At 42.7% G+C, this 15,470-nt stretch overlaps 1 protein-coding gene across 1 annotated transcript in view; it reads right to left on the bottom strand.

Moving 5' to 3' along the window:
* DDX46 (DEAD-box helicase 46) overlaps nucleotides 1-15,470 on the bottom strand; it is a 99,309-nt gene that overhangs the window by 76,353 nt on the left and 7,486 nt on the right. Inside the window, exon 2 of the mRNA XM_068277931.1 lies at nucleotides 2,337-2,528. Coding sequence (XP_068134032.1) covers nucleotides 2,337-2,528 — 192 coding nt within the window. The remainder of the gene's footprint in view (nucleotides 1-2,336; nucleotides 2,529-15,470) is intronic.

Here is a 15,470-nt window from a genome sequence, read left to right as displayed (position 1 = left end):
ACTGTCTTTTATACTTCAAGTACTCTTTCATTGGCACCTATAGGTATTTCCAGACAAAAAATGTACAGACAGCAGATACGTATGGCCAGCTTCAGACCTCAAAGTTCATTTTCAGTATCAGTAACCTCTTTCTTATCATACTTTCAATGAAAGGCAGCAGAACAGGTGGTCTGACGTGCAAAAAGATAAAGACAGGGAACACCAAGAGCCCCAATAGTGTAATACGTACTGGATAAGGTGGCAATAAATTCGTATTGCTAGATACTCACAAGTCAGGGTCACCAGCAGGCAACCACTGTAAAGGCAGGTGGGGAGATTATCCTGACCCCACTCAGGATTAAGAAGTCGCTCTCTGTAGACAGGAATAAAGGGTAGCAACCCTCCACCAAGGGTGGACTCAAAATTGTATATAATGAACAGAGGCGCCAAAAGTATAAAATTAGATTAAACGAGCTTAAATCCCAACTTAAATGGCAAAAATGAAGGAGGAAGCAGACATGACAACAACTGCGATTCAGACAGTCAAACACATTTATTAGAAACGCCCCCCCCCCCCCAAAAAAAAAATTTTGCAACGCGTTTCGCAGGCTCAATCCCGCTTCATCAGGCAATACAGGGAGGAGTATCAAGCAATCTGCACAAGGATTCAAGTTACAGAGGTGCTTAACTTGAATCCTTGTGCAGATTGCTTGATACTCCTCCCTGTATTGCCTGATGAAGCGGGATTAAGCCTGCGAAACGCGTTGCAAATATTTTTTTTTGGGGGGGGGGGGGGGGGGGGAGTTTCTAATAAATGTGTTTGACTGTCTGTATCGCAGTCGTTGTCGTGTCTGCTTGAGGGTGGTAAGACCACCACTACCTCCATTTTTGCCATTGGAGTTGATCTAATTTTATACTTTTAGCGCTTCTGTTCAAGGTGGTCTGAGGTGTTTGCCAATCATACTAAAAGCCTATAATAAACACAAACTGCGCCTGCCAAAGTACAAACGGGTGCAATAGCATATGCTTCAATCGAGTGTTCGCTATCACAAGTCCTTGAATATCAGTCTATAGTGCTGTGACAGCGCTCCTCTTCTTTTCTACAATTTAAACATAGAAAAAACAATCGCACATAGTGCATTACTGTGAATCACAAAGTACAGTTCCCCACACGTGCATAAGTGCTCAATTGTGCATCACTCGTGGTCTCTACAGCCCCTCCACACTAGCAGCTCACCAGATTGACACCACCTCACAGTCCAGGTGGGTCTAGCGCTTAGCCTATAGAGCGGCCAACTCCAATGACACTTCCACGATAGTTTAGTTCACAATTGGATGATCCATATTTAATGACAAGTTCCACATGAAAAACATATAAGAACACACATAGCATAAAACCGTTGGGCTAAAAGTTATGGCCTGCGCAATATCAGCGCACTCACTTGTGTAGGAGGGTAACAGGCATTTCAGGCATTGCAGCCTAGCAATAAAGCTTCTCTGCTGGCGGTGTCGGCGTCCCGAACTTCCCCGCTCCTCGTGGCAGCCTGTCTCCTGACCTTCCAGATCCCAGTGACGTCAACGCTCCTGGTCACGCCCGACGCGTTTCGTCCAATGGACTCATCAGGCCCCTGATGAGTCCATTGGACGAAACGCGTCGGGCGTGACCAGGAGCGTTGACGTCACTGGGATCTGGAAGGTCAGGAGACAGGCTGCCACGAGGAGCGGGGAAGTTCGGGACGCCGACACCGCCAGCAGAGAAGCTTTATTGCTAGGCTGCAATGCCTGAAATGCCTGTTACCCTCCTACACAAGTGAGTGCGCTGATATTGCGCAGGCCATAACTTTTAGCCCAACGGTTTTATGCTATGTGTGTTCTTATATGTTTTTCATGTGGAACTTGTCATTAAGTATGGATCATCCAATTGTGAACTAAACTATCGTGGAAGTGTCATTGGAGTTGGCCGCTCTATAGGCTAAGCGCTAATCATACTAAAAGAACAGAGTATACAGTGTACAAGTCATCACACCGCTACACAGGAAATGCTCCATGTGGCTCGAAATGAAATCATGGCTCAACATTACATTCGCTGAACAGTCGTTCCTGTGAATAAACGTCGGATCCCCACCATTGATCATATTCAGAAATGACGGTAGTTATCTACATGGGAAAACATGCTGCAAGCCATATAGCTGCAACTCCTTACTGAGTATAAATGTCATCATTTTATCTGGAGGAGAATAAAAAAGCTAAATAGCTCCAACAGCTGTGATTATGTTGTGGCATAAAGGAAAACACCGGACACTATATTCAAGGAAGTGTCTATACTTTAATTACAAAGAGAAAAGGACAATCCTTACACAAGCCGCTTCCTCTCTCTGGACCGCGATCTTCTGCGCTCTCTGCTACGCGAGCGTTCCCTCCTGCGATCTCTCTCCCGTTCACGGCTTCTGGATCTGCGTTCATCCCTCTTAGATCTCTTATCAGGGGGTGAGCGACTTTTTGACCTGCTGCCTGAGCGGCCGCGTGAGGACGAACGCTTTCGATAGTGCCTAGAAAAATAACAAAAAAAGTAATTGTAAGGACAGTATATAAAATATGACAACACACATTAAACATACTTTAAAGAGAGTCTGAAGCGAGAATAAATCTCGCTTCAGACCTCATAGCTAGCAGGGGCATGCGTGCCCCTGCTAAAACGCCGCTATAGCGCGGCTTAACGGGGGTCCCTGTCCCCCCAAACACCCTCCGTGCAGCGGGGGAGCGCTTCCGCATTGGGGCAGGGCTAACCGCCGCAGCCCTGCCTCCCGCGCGTCTATCAGACGCGTATCTCCGCCTCTCCCCCACCCCTCTCAGTCTTCCTTCACTGAGAGGGGCGGGGGAGAGGCGGCGATGCGCGTCTGATAGATGCGCTGGGAGGCAGGGCTGCAGCCGTTAGCCCTGCCTCCAGGAAGAGACAACCAGCGACCTATTTACGACCAAGTATTGCGGGGGGTGGGTTGGGGGTGAAGGGACCCCCGTTAAGCCGCGGGATAGCGGCGTTTTAGCAGGGGCACACGTGCCCCTGCTATATATGAGAGCTGAAGCGAGATTTAGTCTCGCTTCAGTGTCTCTTTAAGGACAACAGTAGTGAGAAGAATATGGAGGCCGCCATATTTACTTCCTTTCAAACAATCCCAGTTGCCTGGCAGCCCTGCTGATCTGTTTGGCTGCAGTAGTGTCTGAATCACATCAGAAACCAGCATGCAGCTAATCTAGTCAGATCTGACAATGTCGTCAGAAACACCTGATATGTTGCATGCTTGTTCAGGGTCTAGGCTGAAAGTATTAGAGGCAGAGGATCAGCAGGCTAGCCAGAGTTGGAGTCAGAGTAGAGGAGCAATTTTGGGTACCTGGAGTCAGAGTCTGTGGTTTCATAAACGGAGGAGCCGGAGTCGGATGATTTTTGTACCGACTCCACGGGCCTGAATCTTTGGTACCTTCCTCCTCTCTGCCATCCCCAAATCTCTGGTTCCCTCCTCCCCTCCTCCTGTGTGGTCTCAGTGAAGCCCCCCCACGATCAGCATAAATAAAAAATCTATCATGCTTGGATAGTGCCATGTTTATGCCCATTTGTGCTGCAAGAATTAAGATCTGTGCTGCTTTCATTTTGAAGAGAATAGCACTTATTTCCAAAACAATACCATCACCCAGCCCCCGTACGACCTACAGACATGAAACTGGTAGGGGTGGGTAGTGCTGTTCATGTGCTCATTTGTGCTACAAAAATCATCTTTTATAGTTTTTGAGATATTCACGTTTTTATAAAAGGTCAAAACTTCACTCAGCCTTTGCGATGTTGTAGGGGGGCTGAGAGAACTTTTGACCTGTATAAAAATGTGAATATCTCAAAAACTATAAAATATAGAAATATGATCATTGCAGCACAAATGAGCACATAACCAGCACTACCCACCCCTACCAGTTTTATGTCTGTAGGTTGTTGTACGGGGGCTGGGTGATGGTATTTTTTGGAAATAATAAGTGCTATTATCTTCAAAATGAAAGCAGCACAAATCTTAAGTCTTGGAGCACAAATGGGCACAAACGTAACCAAGCATGATGGAATATTTGTGCTGATTGAAAGGGGGGGCAAGCATCACGGAGCTTCCTGTGTGCCATCTCCAGATCTCCATCACCCCTATGTGTGTGCTATCCCGATATCTCTCGTCATCTCCACTTGGGTATCACCCTTATGGTCCTCTGTGCCATATCTGGATTTATGGTCCCCTCCTGCTTTGTACCATCCCCAGAACTCTGGTCCCCCCCTCTTAAAGGATACCCAAGGTGACATGTGACATAGACGTGTATGTACAGTGCCTAGCACACAAATAACTATGCGGTTTTCCTTTCTCTGCCTGAAAGAGTTAAATATCAGGTACAGTGGGGTGCGAAAGTTTGGGCAACCTTCTTAATCGTGGTGGTGGTTTGCAAACGTATTCGGCCTCCTTGAAGTTTTCCACATTTTGTCACATTACTGCCACAAACATGCATCAATTTTATTGGAATTACACGTGAAAGACCAATACAAAAGTGGTGTACATGTGAGAAGTGGATCGAAAATCATGCATTATTCCAAACATTTTTTGCAAATAAATAACTGCAAAGTGTAGTGTGCATAATTATTCAGCCCCCTGAGTCAATACTTTGTAGAACCACCTTTTGCTGCAATTACAGCTGCCAGTCTTTTAGGGTATGTCTCTACCAGCTTTGCACATCTAGAGACTGAAATCCTTGCCCATTCTTCTTTGCAAAACAGCTCCAGCTCTGTCAGATTAGATGGACAGCGTTTGTGAACAGCAGTTTTCAGATCTTGCCACAGATTCTCAATTGGATTTAGATCTGGACTTTGACTGGGCCATTCTAACACATAGATAGGTTTTGTTTTAAACCATTCCATTGTTGCCCTGGCTTTATGTTTAGGGCCATTGTCCTGCTGGAAGTTGAACCTCCCCCCCAGTCTCAAGTCTTTTGCAGACTCCAAGAGGTGTTCTTCCAAGATTGCCCTGTATTTGGCTCCATCCATCTTCCCATCAACTCCCCCATCAGCTTCCCTGTCCCTGCTGAAGAGATGCACCCCCCGAGCATGATGCTGTCACCACCATATTTGACAGTGGGGATGGTGTGTTCAGAGTGATGTGCAGTGTTAGTTTTCCACCACACATAGCGTTTTGCATTTTGGTCAAAAAGTTCCATTTTGGTCTCATCTGACCAGAGTACCTTCTTCCACATGGTTGCTGTGTCCCCCACATGGCTTGTGGCAAACTGCAAACGGGACTTCTTATGCTTTCTGTTAACAATGGCTTTCTTCTTGCCACTCTTCCATAAAGGCCAACTTTGTACAGTGCATGACTAATAGTTGTCCTATGGACAGAGTCGCCCACCTGAGCTGTAGATCTCTGCAGCTCGTCCAGAGTCACCATGGGCCTCTTGACTGCATTTCTGATCAGCGCTCGCCTTGTTCGGCCTGTGAGTTTAGGTGGAAGGCCTTGTCTTGGTAGGTTTACAGTTGTGCCATACTCCTTCCATTTCTGAATGATCGCTTGAACAGTGCTCTGTGGGATGTTCAAGGCTTTGGAAATCTTTTTGTAGCCTAAGCCTGCTTTAAATTTCTCAATAACTTGATCCCTGACCTGTCTTGTGTGTTCTTTGGACTTCACGGTGTTGTTGCTCCCAATTTTCTCTTAGACAACGTCTGAGACCGTCACAGAGCAGCTGTATTTGTACTGACATTAGATTACACACAGGTGCACTCTATTTAGTCATTAGCACTCATCAGGCAATGTCTATAGGCAACTGACTGCACTCAGATCAAAGGGGGCCGAATAATTATGCACACACCACTTTGCAGTTATTTATTTGTAAAAAATGTTTGGAATCATGTATGATTTTTTTTCCACTTCTCATGTGTACACCACTTTGTGTTAGTCTTTCATGTGGAATTCCAATAAAATTGATTCATGTTTGTGGCAGTAATATGACAAAATGTGGAAAACTTCAAGGGGGCCGAATACTTTTGCAACCCACTGTATATCCTTACTACCTGGGATGATATGTTCCGGGGGGTTTGAGCTACCCCCCCCCCCCCCCCTGCACACCTGGGCGGAGCTACAAGCAGCAAATCAGATTTCACCCATTCACGTCAATGGAAAAAATGTAAAAGGCTGCCATTCTCACAGTCATCAAGCCAGAGTCCCCACACTTGGCACAGTTGGCCACTTGGTGACTGAGGTTACAAATCTGGGAAAAGTACACGGAGCATAAAACAGCCAATCAAATTTCAGCCATTCATTTTTAATGGGAAAATGTAAACTGCAGCCATTCTTAGACTGTTAATCGCAGGGTTCTCAAACTTGCCACTCTTGGCCACTGGGTGAATGAGATCAAGATTCAGGAAAGAGGGTGGAGCCTACAACAGCCAATCAAAATTCACCTATTGATTTTCAAGAGGGATATTGAAACTGCTGCCATTCTTACACTGTTTATGGCAGAGGCTTCAGACTTGCTACAGTTGGTCATTGGTTGACTGGGGTCCAAATTCACTAAAAAGGTGGGGACACAAACAGCCTATCAAATTTCCTTGCTGGATAAACTGCTTCCATTCACACATTTTTAATGCCAGGAACCTGAAAGCTCACAAACTTGGTCATTGTGTGACGGTGTGTCAAGGTTACAAAAAGTGGGTGAAGCCAAAACCAAATTTCACTGGAAAATATGAACTGCAGCCATTCTTACACGGTTACTGGCAGAGTCCTCAAACTTTGCACAGTTGGTCACTGGGTGACTGGGATTAATATTCAGGAAAATGGGTTGAGTCTACAACAGCCAATCAAAATTCCCCTTTTAATTTTCAAGAGGAATATTTAAATTGCTGCCATTCTTACACTGTTAATAGCAGATGTCTCAAACCTGGTACAGTTGATCAGTGGGTGAATTGTGTTCTAATTCAGAAAGGGGCGGAGCCACAAACAGCCAGATTTGTTTAATTTCAATGGGAATAAACAAATTATAGATACCAAGGACCCCAAAGCTCATAAACTTGGTAATTAAGTGACTAAACGTCAAGGTTAGAAAAAGTGGGCAGCGCCAACAACTAAATTTTTTACATGGGAAAATATAAACTGCAACCATTCTTACACTGTTAATGGCAGGGTTCCCAAACTTGACACAGTTGGCCACTGAGTGACTATGATTAATATTTAGAAAGTGGGTGGAGCCTAAAACAGCCAATCAAAATTCACCTATTGATTTTTTTCAAGGGGAATTTTTACATTGCTACCATTCTTACACTGTTAATGGCAGAGGCCTCAAACCTGATACAGTCAGTCAATGGGTGACTGGGGTCTAAATTCACTAAAGGAGGTGGAACCACAAACAGCCAATGAAATTTGTTAGATTGATTTCAGCCATTGCGTTATTGGCAGGTTTCTCAAACTTGGCACAGTTGGTCACTGGATGACTGGGATAAATATTCAGGAAAGTGGGTGGAGCCTACAACAGCCAATCAAAATTCACCTGTTTATTTTCAAGGGTAATATTTACATTGCTACCATTCTTACACTCTTAATAGCAAATGCCTCAAATCTGGTACAGTCATTGGTAGACTGGGGTTTAAATTCTGAAAAGGGAGCAGGCTACAAACAGCCAATCAGATTTGTTTAATTTTAATGGAAAAATGCAACTTATTAATGCCAAGGACCCCAAAGCTCATAAACTTGGTCTTTGAGTGACTGTATGTCAAGGTTAGAAACAGTTTTTACATGGGAAAATATAAACTGCAGTCATTCTTACATACTGTAGTTAATGGCAGGGTTCTCAAACTTGACACAGTTGGTCACTGGGTAAATGGGATTAATATTCAGAAAAGTAGGTGGAGCCTACAACAGCCAGTCAAAATGCACCTATTGATTTTCAAGGGGAATATTGAAACTGCTGCCATTCTTACACTGTTAATGGCAGAGGCCTCAAACCTGCTACATTCAGTCACTAAGTGACTGGGGTTCAAATTCACTAAAGGGGCGGAGCCACAAACAGCCAATCAGATTTCTTTGCTGGATAAACTGCTTCCATTCACACAATTTTGATGCCAGGAACCCGAAAGCTCACTAACTTGGTTATTGAGTGACTGTGTGTCAAGATTACAAACTCTGGGTGGAGTCAAAAACAGATTTTCCTGGGAAAATGTAAACTGCAGCCCTTCTTCACTGTTAATGGCAGGGTTCTCAAACTTTGCACAGTTGGTTTACTGGGTGACTGGGATTAATAAGTGGGTGGAGCCTAGAAAATCCAATCAATATTCACCTGTTGATTTTCAAGGGTAATATTAAAATTGCTGCCATTCTCTCCACTATCATAAGACTAAGGAGGAAATCTTGACAAAATCAAGACTGCAAAATACAATACTTTATAAGGAATCTAAAATAGAATTGTTTCAATTGAAAGGAGAAGGCTTTTAAAACCATTACTTGTAAATATTAAAAAAGCTGAAGGTGTATATAGATGGGGCTTTCCTCTTTCCTTAAGAGCCACAATTGGCTCAAAGTCTTCGGTGCTTAGAGACGGTGACCCAGTGCAACCCTTTTTGGCATATCTGGGCTTGCCCATTATAGAGATACCTGAATGGGAGGAGTAATGCGTAATACATAATGCTCTTGTGGATTGGGAGGGGTGGGGGGGGGGGGGGGAATTGGGACAAACAGGTCCACCTTGGTCAACTATCGGTTAGATCATGGTTGGAAGTTGGAAGTACCCAGAGACAAAGTACTTGATTCTCTGGGCGTCCAAACTGGACTTAATTGGTATGAATAGTATGTTGGATGGGTGTATGTTAACAGGCTTCGCTGCATGGAGGGAGGAGGGGAGGGGGGAGGGGGTGTGGGGAGGAGGGGGAGGTTAAAGGAAAAGAAATGAGTACATTAAAACTGATTACCATAAATGTCAAGGGGGCAAATTCAGGCCCAAAAAGGGGTAGAATAATAGATGAATTAATTAGAAAAAAAGTCGATATTGCTCTTCTGCAAGAAACCCACTTTAAGGCTGATAAAAAGCCTCTTTTTTTTGATAAACGGTATAAGTTATGGATCACTAATGATAATAAGAATAAAAAAACTTGTGGTGTTGCCATTCTCATTAGGTCTAACCTTGATTTTACTGTCGATAACGTATATAGAGATAGTGAAGCGAGGGGCCTGATTGTGCTGGGCAGGGTAAATGGTGTTACTCTAACTATTGTAAATGTCTATGCGCCTAACACGAGTCAGGTGGACTACCTTTGTAGATTTTTAAAGAAAGTAAATAAAATGGCTAAAGGATTGATTTTAATGGGAGGTGATTTAAATCTAGCCCTAGAACCTGAGGTTGATTCTTCTAAAGGTAGTAATAAGTTGTCGGTCAAAAATCTCCATAAATTAAAAGACATGCTACACTCTAATAAACTCATAGATATATGGAGAATTAAAAATCCCTCCGGTAGAGATTATACTTTCTTTTCGCCACCCCATAAAAGTTACTCTAGAATTGATTATTGGTTTATTCCCCATGTCCTTATATCTGATGTAGTTAATATCAGTATAGGAAGTTTTACATACTCTGACCATGCGCCCGTAGAATTAATAATAAACATATCAAATAAAAATATTTCTAGATCTAGGTGGAGAATGGACCCTAAATTATTGGAGGAAGAAGAAAATAGAGAAAAAATTAGATCTAGTATCTTGGAATTCTTAAAATATAATGATACTGGGGAACATGCACCGGAAATAATATGGGACGCCTTAAAATGTGTAATTAGGGGAATTTTTATTGGTATTAATGCTAAGAGGGTGAAGAATCAAAAAGAAAGAATTAAAAATTTGTTAAGTGAACTAGCAGACCTGGAAAAAATACATAAAAAATCAGGATCAGATCCAGAAGTATCCCAACAGATGATGGCAACTAGAAATGAGCTAAACCAAATCCTAAACTCCGTGTGCAAAAAAGAATACTATGGTGCCTGTGACTCGTTTCGTAGAGGGAAAAATAGTTCCAGTAAAGTACTGGCAGAGTTATTAAAGAAAAAAGAGTCAGAGGATAGATTCATTGAGAAAATTATTGACGGAGAGGGAAATTTGGTGCACGAGCAGGAGAGAATCAGTAATGCTTTTGTGGGCTATTATACGGAAATTTATAATATAAAACCTCTGGAAACAGAGATCTCTAGTCCTTTTTTGGATCTGGTTGAGCTCCCCACAATTAAACATGATTTGAAACAACTATTAGATGGAAAAGTTAGAGAGGTTGAGTTTGTGGCAGCGGTTGATAGGGCCAAGAGGGGAAAAAGTCCGGGCGCAGATGGTTATGGACCAGAATTTTATGGCTGCTTTGTGAAGGAATTGGCCCCCCTTTTTTGTAGAATGGTTAATGATAATGCAAGTGGTGCTGCATTTTCTGACATTACTAATAGGGCTCTTATTTGCCTTATCCCAAAAGAGGGAAAGAATTTGCAGCACCCGGGGAGTTTTAGACCTATCTCATTGATAAATACGGATGTTAAACTATATTCAGGCATTCTTGCAGCAAGGCTGGAGGAGGCAGTAGAGGAATTGCTGGGAATCCAACAGATCGGATTCAGGAAAAAGAGACATATTCATGAAAATATATATACCGCTATCAATGTAATTCATGATAGCAGGAAAGGAAGAAAGGAGTCAATTATGGTAGCCGTTGATGCAGAAAAAGCTTTTGACCGGATTTCCCACTCCTTCATATTCAATTGTTTAAGGAAATTTGGCTTCGGTTCAGCTTTTATTGAAAGAATTAGATTGCTATATAGTAATTTGAGTGCTCAATTAATAGTCAATTCCTCTATTTCTAATCCATTTAAATTATCTAATGGAGTGCGCCAGGGCTGCCCCTTGTCGCCTGGACTTTTTAATCTGTGCCTTGAACCGCTGATTCGAGCTATCCAAGACGATTCAACCATCAGTGGTATGATAGTGGGTGATGTTGAAATTAAAACACTGGCATATGCGGATGATCTCCTGCTGGTGCTCAGAGACCCAGTAATATCTCTAAAGAGGTGTGAGGATTTATTTAATAGTTATGGAAGTAGCTCAAACTTTAAGATAAATAGAGAAAAATGTTTGATTCTTGATCTGGGTTGCACCCGTAGCACTAGAATGGGAATACAAGACTATAACTGCTACTCTTGGAAGAAGGTAATAAAGTACTTGGGGATTAATTTGAGTGGTGAAATTAACAACTTATTTGACTTAAACTATAAAAAATTAATAATAGAAAGTAAAAAGAAGCTTAAGGGATGGGATAGACCTTATTTTAACCCCCTGGGGCGTATTGCAATTCTGAAAATGTTTATTCTGCCAAAAATTTTATTTTGTATGCAGTGTGTACCGATTGCCCTGCCCAGCACATGGTTTAAGGAATGGAATAGATTATTCCAAGAGTTTATTTGGGCAAGGATCCCACGTAGAATAAATTATAGGACAATTAGTAGAAGTAAGTCTGAGGGCGGGTTGGCAGCACCTGACATATTGGTCTATTATAAAAGTATACATTTGGTAAGGATAATAGATTGGAAGGGAGAGCATTCTACATCTTCAGGGGAAAAAGCTTGGGTAAACATAGAGAAAGAGGAATTAAATCTTGAGATATTATTCTCTTGGCAATGGGTACATGTGCGGGGGTTATGGGTGGCGTCAACCCACCCCCTGATAAAACCAACCTTAGGCGTCTTAGTGGGGCTCATGAAAAGTTGGCAATTAAAAGATGGCCTGTCTCTTTTGACATCTTTAAGAAATATCCCAGACTTCCCGCCCGCGTCTTCGGCCTCTTGGTTCGCCGGGAATGGCCTGAACTTGGACACCCGCTTAATCCATGTTTTTGGTAACAGGGAAGCAGGGATAAAGGGGATCCTGGGAACAACAGTAGAAAGAAACGTAACCTGGGGCCTTATTCAATTACGGAATTATATAAATAAAAGTGGACCCTTTAAGAGGGACTTAAATGACTTTGAAAAACTTTTGTTTCTGAATAAGAGACCCCCTAAAATATTGTCCTCATTGTATAATTATTTACAATCTAATGATCAATGTGAACTTCCCTCATACTGTAAAAAATGGGAGCATATTATGAAAACGTCCTTGTCTGAACAATGGCCTAAAATATGGTCGGCAGTGTGGAATATCCCTGATCCGGATGTCCAATGGATGCAATACAGAATAATAACAAGATGGTATTTGACACCTAAACGAGCGGGAAAGTTCGGACCACTGTCGGATGTCCCATGTTGGAGATGCGGGCAGTTAGGGGGAGCGGAGCTGCATATGTGGTGGCTTTGTCCATCGATCTGTACCTTGTGGGAACAATTTACTAAATTTGGCAAAAGGGTGGCAGATAGTTGTTTTAATATTTCCATAATCAATGTAATATTTAGTATAACAGATTCGAAAGAAAATAGGGAAAGCAACTTCCTAAAGGAGATTGGCTCTATCTATTTGAAAAAAATAATTGTAAAACACTGGAAGGGTGGGGGGAATCCCCATATTGGTGACTGGTTTAGAGAAATGGAATCCGTATATGATGGAGTCACCAATGTCTCCACGATGGCCCTATCAACTGCTGAGGGCTTTTTTAGAGAAATATGGGGTAATATGCGGAATGCTCTCCCTTTGGAAAATATTTAAAATAATGGTAAGGTTAAGTGTAAAGTATATTTGGCGGTGGTGTAGATTCTCGGCATAGCCTGTTATGGTATGTTTGGTATGGTATGTCTGGTATGGCATGTTTGTGGTATGGAAGGTTTTGACTCTTTTGTTAAGTGGGTTATGAAAGGTTTTGTAGGAGGTGGGGGGCGTAAAAATTGAATAGATTTATTAAAGTTATTATATAAATTGAAGAATAAATTAAGTTGAAAAATCTGTCTTTTCTCAGGCAATGATGCAAGTGACACCTGAATCTAAGGCGAATGCCTTAAATTAATCAGGAAATAGCCCGGCGGCAAGACTGAGCCTGAAAAAAAAAGAAAAAAAAAAAAAAAAAGAAAAGAAAATTGCTGCCATTCTTGCACTGTTAATGGCACAAGCCTCAAACCTGGTACAGTTGGTCATTGGGTCACTGGAGTTCAAATTCAAAAAAGGGGCGGAGCCACAAATAGCCAGATTTGTTTTTATTGATGCCAAGGACCTGAAAGCTCACAAACTTGGCCATTGTCCAGGTTACAAAAAGTGGGCAGAACCAAATATAATTTTCACTGGGAAAAAAAATAAACTGCAGGCCTTCTGTTACGCTCTGCGGTTCCCGAGAAAACCGCTTATGCGTCATGTGAGCGATAAATGCACATTTCATCGCAAATACCAAAATGACAGTTCAAATAAACTGTATTTCTCCTTCTCCAAAGGGCTGGAGGAATCTTTTCATGGTAAGGTAATTAGCCTCCACGTGTGAAAAGCCCTCTGCCAGCACATGGGACCCCGAGAAGTTTATGGCTCATCTATCAGATGAAGTCAGATATGTGCTTGACAAATTGTAAAACCCAAGCTTCTGGGAGAATGGTGTCTGTATTTTTGACACCTTCACCCAGAACAGCCAAAAAGGTACTACCTCAGAGTTCCGACATGAAAAGAGCTAGCCACAAGAGGTCCTGCTAACATCTTGCAGAAGCCACTTAGAGACAACAGCTAGCTTTCTCACTGACCAGTTAGGAAACCCATCTGTGAACTCACAAATATGAAATCCATCTTTTGTTATAAATATGACTTTCCAAATGGGCGTTAGCCGTTAGAACTCGCTTATTATGAAATTCGGAATAAACCACATGATTGGATGTTTCCGAATTCACGGTAAGCCCTGCCAAAGCAGAGATATGCATTTTGGGGCCACAATTCACTCAAAACCAATCAAGTTTGATATCATTGTTATCGATAAATTCTGATAAATCTGAAAATGTTATTAGATTTAACATAACCTGTATGGTTTTGAAGATTAGCACACCCATCATGATTCAGGTATATTCCTGTGTCCATGAGAAGGGGGGCAACTCTCATGTTCCAAAGAGGTGTGTGATCCGTGCCGCTAACTCCTCCTTGCTCAAGTGAGGGGTATAATTTAACGGGGCCCAGTTTGTCCAGGGTCCATCATCTGAAATCTTTGCCTAACAACATCCTGGCAGCCAGCTGGACACTGGCCAAAACTTCCATCTTATTTCTCACAAAGGCCTCTGGCCGCATGGCAACCGCCATCTTGGACTTTCCGTCAAAGACTTGCGATTGCCGCATGGACTACCAATAACGGTATTTGAACTGTATATTAAGACATTCTGTTTCTTTTCATCTCTATTCTCTTTCTATCAAACCAATCTGTTCTGCCGGACAGGTATATCTATCTGTGGACTAAATTAAGCTGTGTGTATGTAGTTTTAGAATAAAACTAACGATTTTAACGTTCAGTCTTGCGTCTGTTCTGGTCATCTGATTGTTGCTATAACGAATCTGCCCTCTGAAGAGTCAGTCATACTACTGTATTGCTTTATTATTTGCTTATAAATTGTTAATTTGCTAGCTAGGTTGTAAGTAACCGTTTCTTCCTTCTAGGATTAGCTAGTACCAGATTTCCTGTGCAAAAATCGATAAATTTAGTTTCTCGATTGGACATACAATTAGAGATTGCATCATATATGGACCCAGTAACCCTTCTTTAAACGTCACATTGCTCACAGTCTTTAAGCCTTCGGAAGTGACTATTCCCCGAACGGTAACTGGAGCATGTCGAACGCGATTGGGCTGGCTACCGTATTATGATAGGGTTTGAGTCTCTTCCCCCTAGTTGGAGACTGTCTGCTCCATCCATCCAAAACCAGACAGTGGTGACAGTGAATTTACCCGATTTCCAGCGCAAAATCGATATTTTTAGTTTACCGATTGTATATACAATTGGGAATGTACATGTATGGGCACCTCCAACCAATGTTAACCATTTACTACGCACACAGTGAATTTGCCTCCAGCAGTCTCTAGTGCATAAGACCTGCATGGCAACAGAGGCCTAGTAATATGGGATTGGTGAGGGGTTGTCCCATTACATATTGTCAGCAGCTGCGCGATCAATCTTCATTGTCAGTCTGTTCACTGTACTTCCTGTGTATGCTAACGGGAGCAGATTAGACGGGATTGGCACGCTCTGTCACATTAACCTTCTCCCTCTGACGATCCAGCAACCGGTCTTTGTTGTCTGTCTGCACCCGTACATCCTGCGTATGCTAACGGGGAGCAGATTAGACGGGATTGGCACGCTCTGTCACATTAACCTTCTCCCTCTGACGATCCAGCAACCGGTCTTCGTTGTCTGCCTGCACCCGTACATCCTGCGTATGCTAACGGAGAGCAGATTGGACGGGATTGCAGGGCTGGATGGTCACACTTTCTTACACTGTTAATGGCAGGGTTCTCTGCCCAGATGGTCAC

Source organism: Hyperolius riggenbachi, chromosome 3, assembly GCF_040937935.1.
Source record: "Hyperolius riggenbachi isolate aHypRig1 chromosome 3, aHypRig1.pri, whole genome shotgun sequence".
NCBI lineage: Eukaryota > Metazoa > Chordata > Amphibia > Anura > Hyperoliidae > Hyperolius > Hyperolius riggenbachi.
This window is presented reverse-complemented; position numbering and strand designations above follow the sequence as displayed.